The 5,497-nt window shown below is 37.9% G+C and overlaps 1 protein-coding gene across 6 annotated transcripts in view; it reads right to left on the bottom strand.

Moving 5' to 3' along the window:
* Nucleotides 1-439: 439 nt before the first annotated feature.
* JAK2 (Janus kinase 2) overlaps nucleotides 440-5,497 on the bottom strand; it is an 85,881-nt gene continuing 80,823 nt past the window's right edge. For all 6 annotated transcript variants that reach the window (XM_027709568.1, XM_027709567.1, XM_027709571.1 and 3 more), the window contains 2 exons: nucleotides 3,487-3,600; nucleotides 440-1,251 (listed from right to left, as the gene is read on the bottom strand). In XM_027709568.1, the coding sequence (XP_027565369.1) occupies nucleotides 1,144-1,251; nucleotides 3,487-3,600 (222 nt within the window). In that variant the 3' untranslated portion in view covers nucleotides 440-1,143. The remainder of the gene's footprint in view (nucleotides 1,252-3,486; nucleotides 3,601-5,497) is intronic.

Below are 5,497 nucleotides of genomic sequence, written 5' to 3'. Positions count from 1 at the left end.
CTCATGTTGGGTATTACCACAGAAAGAAACAGGAAGTAACTTGGGCCACTTCATGACAAAAGAGGCTTGACGTGGTTGTGACTGGCTGTATCAGATACTGGGCCATAAGTATTCTTTTTCTGTACTGGAAGGAAGGTATAAAGTGATCATCTTAACAGCAAAGTAAGGAATTGTGAAATGGAGGGCATTTTCTAGATTTCTAATCCTGCTTTAAAAGTTCCCAATTTGTAGATACACCTATGACTGCATGAAAATTACAAAGATGGAAAGAATAAAAGAGCAGCATTTAAAAGCAGTATGTTTAGCTTTTTCTTATTCAAACTGAATACACTGCCTTGTATAAAATGGCTTCACTTCTACATGTTATCACTGTATCTTCAATTCTATAAAGAGAATCTAATACTTACTCAACAAAGGAAAAGAAAAAACAGATAACATGTTTGCTTTTTCATTTTTAAATTAAAATTTTCACGTGGATGAGTACATTTTTTTGGCTCTCCAAAGTATGAACAATTTGCTCCCTTTCTTTCAAAATACTTACAGTACATCACACAGCTTCACACCTCTTTGGATATACTGCTGGCTGATAACTGATTCAGACAGGCACATTAGAAGTTTCTGCATTACATAACCACTTCTATTTTGTTATACAGAGGAGCCATTTCTGCATCAACAATGAAAATATCATTAAACTGTATTAACAAACAAAAGTCCTTGTGCAACACACAAAACAGGATGCCAAGTCACTATATACTCAGTGTGAAAGGATTTCTAGAAGTCTTTTCTCTGCATCTCCATTTCAACAAGGAAATACACTGTCTTTTTATCTCTAAATCTCACTGCATTATAAGTCACCTCTTTTTTGCATTGCCAAGTAAGGCAAATAATGGTGGTGTTGAATGACTATATATTTTATTTAGAAAAATAATTTCTCTTCCTGTTGAGAATTTCAGCATGTTCTCATAGTAACAAGTATATCCTGATAAAAAAACCCAGCAGGATTCCTCAGCATGCAGATTGAGATAGGATATTTGCCACACAGATTTTACTTCCAGCAAGGATAAGATGCGCACATATGTCAATTATACACAGGTACATTCTGTTCTGCATTCCAACACATCCTCCGAAGGAGGGGCAGTTGTCTCATCCACCCATGTTTTCCCTTATATGATCCACTCGCTGAGCAAGATCCCTAAAGGTGGGGCGCTGGGCAACATTATTGTTCCAGCATTCTTTCATGATAGCATAAATCTGGAGAAGAAACAAAGAAAATTGGTAGTAGGTAAACACATAGCGGATATAGTTAATATATACTCTGAAATGGTCCAAAGAATATTCAACTTAACTTCATGCTTTCAAGCAACAGCTGAAAAAGAGTGTACCTAAACTCCGGCTATACGAATCAGTTTATCTGCTTGATCCCAGTGACAGCAAGAAGTGAGGATAGGTGGCTCTGGAAAAGCCCTTTTATAAAAGATTTTTTTAATGTTAGTAAAACTCAGCTAGTTTTTGAAACTTTTATGAGACTTATGTTATTTTGCTACATTTTTATCTTCTTCCCTGCTCTTATTTTTTAAAAGCTCAAAAGTGTTTAACATGACAAATACAAGTCTGACCAGAAATTGGATTTACAAAGGTAGTAATTCTAAATTAAGCTTCCCTGCAAAGTTAACATACACTTCTCTACATTTGTCCATTAAATTCCTAAATTTTAGGAATTGTACATTTGTACATTAAATTATCCTAATTCATACATAATCAGAAATAAGCCAGAAAAGTTACTGTGCAAACTGAGCCCACTTCTAGTAGAAATAGATTGAAATTATTTTTGGAAGATATTTCCACTATAATAATTATTTGGCAACAGTTTTCTCTTTGCTCAAACACGTACCTGATACCTGGTCTCAAACAACTTGTCAAGCTCTTCACCTGTACTCTTCTCATTAATTCAATCTAGACCGTTATTACCAATTTCTCATACTTTCAGCAATTTTTCACACATTGCTTAAGAACAATTTGTACAACCACCAGGAAACAAGGCAGAAACTGTTCCTTATTTTTCAGCAAATTTGAAACACCTGCACTGTCCAAGCAGCTTCAGCACCAAGTCTCTGCAGTTTGTAAGCTACAAGATAAGCTGTTGTAAGCTACAGATATCTGGAAGATTTATTATCTGTGATGGCTGGCTTTTCAGAATCAAAATGGGACAAGCATAGTTTCTGACAGAGAAACATTTCCACCTTTCTTTGATATCTGGAGAAACATCAGACATTGAAACCTCTGTGTCAGTCACTTTCAGTGAAACAGATAATGATTATCTTACACATATGACATTCAGATTATCTACAAAAAGCCAAACCTTTGTAACTCAACAGCTGCTGAACTCATACAAAAAATGCAAGAAAGGTTACTTCAGAGACTTCTCATTCTCTGCATAGACTTTTTCCACCCATGTGGCTTTCCTGCCCCACCTGTGCCCCACTCTGTTAGACCACTTGAGCCTGACGTCTCCTCTGTTGCCAATTCTGAATGGATTATTTCTCGATTTATTGTCAAGTGCTTGATTTTAAAGGGTTGCAGCAATCAATCTGAGCTAGAAGCTACACATTAAAAAACATAGCTATTTTACTTCCTTTTTTTCACTACTGATTCACCTATACAGCCCTACCAGTTGGACTGAAGCTGACTTTGTGCACCATGCACTGAAGAAGAGAGAACTACAAGGCTTAGAAGTAGTATGAAAGTATTTTTTTAGAACATCTGGAGTATTAGCAAAACCAAAAGAACACTGAAATGATTTGTGTGCTCTGAGGACAGCTTTACACATACACTTCAGTATCTGCAAAGAATACGAATACCAATCTGAAGACCCTGACCATACAAAATCTGTTTCACATATTTAACTGTGTCTACTGTATGCAGGCAGCTCTTGGCTGAAAGTACTTAATAGTGAATAACATACATGATAAACATGGTTATTCCTATGCTTGAGGAGGAAAGAGCAAGAGAATGGAAATAATCAAGATAAGGAGCTTTCTAAATTTTGTAATTATATGTGGAAAACCTTAGGAAGTTAAGATACTACTCCTAAATGTTACAGACTTCAAAAGAATCCGTAATTCACAGCTTTGAATGAGAATCTTTAAAAGGGTCTTACATGGAACAAATTCTATACACTAATCTTGTTGCCTTATCTTTTTGAAATAGAAGCCTGAGTGCCCAAGTACAGCAGTCAGTCATAATAGCCCCACTTCATGTATTTAGCGAGACTACATTCTAGGCTCCTGACAGAGTGCAAGCTAAAGAATCAGAAAATAAATATGGTTATGCTCATCATGCAACAGATAAAACAACAGCACAGCCATTCTGCTTGAATAAACACTTTAGTAGTCACAGCGGAATGAAAAACAAGTCTTGTATTTACCAGGCACTCAATCTAATAGAGCACCTTTCAGACTATAGTAACATATTAACACAATACTTCACCTCATCAGGACATCCATCTGGTCTTGGTAGTCGTCCATTATTCTTCAAAAGCTCTATCAAATGAAATACAATCATCTGCCCTTGTTTATCATTGCCAATCATGCGCATGAATTCCTGAAACAAAAGGCCAACTGTCATATATAATCTTTAAAGGAAAAAAGATGCTGCAATATTCTTATCAAGGGAAACTTCTTTATAAGAATAGTAAAAATAACTAGAATAGTATACAACAATAAAATTATAAATTACAAGTCCAGAGAACATATCAATAACTACCCATTTAAATTTTTTTAATGTAGAATAATAATATAGAATAGAATAAAATAGCATGATACATACACAATTTAAAGGAAAAAAAGCAAAAAATCTTTAAAAATGTTGATGATCATCTGATGATCTGGCTATCCCAGACAAAGAGAAGGCTGAGGTTCTCAACGACTTCTATGCCTCAGTCCTCACAGGCAAGTGCTCCAGCCACACAATCCCAAGTTGAGAAAGGCAAATGCAGGGACTGGGAAAATGAAGACCCTAAGCCCACAGAGGAGATGATCAGGTTCAAGACCATTTAAGACCTGAATGTGTGCAAGTTTGTGGGACCTGATGAGGGTGCCGGCAGACAACATTGCTAAGGTGAAGATTCTGATGACTGGAAAAAGGGAAATATAACCCCAATTTTTAAAAATGGGAAAGTGGAACCCCCAGCAAACTACAGACCAGTCAGTGTCATGTATGTGCCAGGCAAGATCATGGAGCAGATTCTCCTGGAAACTGTGCTAAGGCACAAGGAAAACAAGGAGGTGATTGGTAACAGCCAACATGGCTTTACCAAGTGCAACAAATTTTCGCCTGACAAATTTGGTGACCTTCTGTGACAGGGCTACAGCATTGGTGAAGAGCGGCATACCAACTGACATCGTCTACCTGGATATGCAAAGTGTTTGACACTGTCACACATGACACCCTTGTCTCTACATTGGAGAGACACGGATTCGATGGATGGACCACTTGGTGGGTAAAGAACTGGCTGGATGACTGCACGCAAAGAGTTGTGGCCGATGGCCCACTGTCCATATGGAGACTGGTGAGGAGTGGTGTCCCTCAGGGGTTGGTACTGAACCAATACTGTTCAGCATCTTTGTTGGCGACATGGACAGCAGGATCGAGTCCACTCTCAGCAAGCTGGTGACGATACCAAGCTGTGTGGTTCAGTCAACACGCTGGAGGGCAGGGATCCAGAGGGACCTTGACAGGCTTGAGAGGTGGGCCTGTGTGAACCTCGTGAAGTTCAACAAAGCAAAGTGCAAGGTCCTACACTTGGGTCATGGCAATCTCAGGTAACACCTACAGGTTGGGTAAAGAAGTGATTGAGAGCAGCCCTGCAGAGAAGGACGTGGGGGTGATGGTTGATGAAAAACTCAACATGAGTCAGCAGTGTGCAGTCACAGCCCAGAAAGCCAACAAATTTACAGATTTTATTTAACAGATATTATCATATTGATGTATAAAAAAAGGTTAGCAGGACTAATCAGTAACTACTGGGCAGAAAAATTACTATAATTAAAGCCTGCAAAAATGGCTTAGATAAATCTTGCTATCCAAAAAATCAACATAACCCAAAAAGAAGACTAAAACCTCACTGAGATTGCCAGAGATCTAAAGTAAAGGAGGATGTACTAGTAACTGAAAATAATTTCTAAGAACAACATAAAGGAATTATTTTTCCTCCAATACTACTAAATTTCCTTAATGATCCTTGACATGAAAGTGTGAAATAATTGTTGGTTGAATGTGCAAATGGCCAAGTTGGGAAAACAATGTATTACTATAAAGACTCCAAGAGTTAAACAGACCACTTTGGTTAATTTTAACAAATCACCTTTTCTTGATACATACCCATAGGATAACCTGTGGGGGGAAGCCCCACAATTAGAGTTTGAGGTAGTGCAAAAGTTAGGCCGTGTTCTGTGGGAGCAGTGGAGCTGGTTAGATGGTTTCCATGGACACGGCCTTG

This window comes from Neopelma chrysocephalum, unplaced genomic scaffold (assembly GCF_003984885.1).
Source record: "Neopelma chrysocephalum unplaced genomic scaffold, ASM398488v2 Primary Assembly neopelma1_96814, whole genome shotgun sequence".
In the NCBI taxonomy this organism is placed as follows: Eukaryota; Metazoa; Chordata; class Aves; order Passeriformes; family Pipridae; genus Neopelma; species Neopelma chrysocephalum.
Note: the sequence above shows the minus strand (reverse complement) of the source record. Positions and strands in the feature narration are given on the sequence as shown.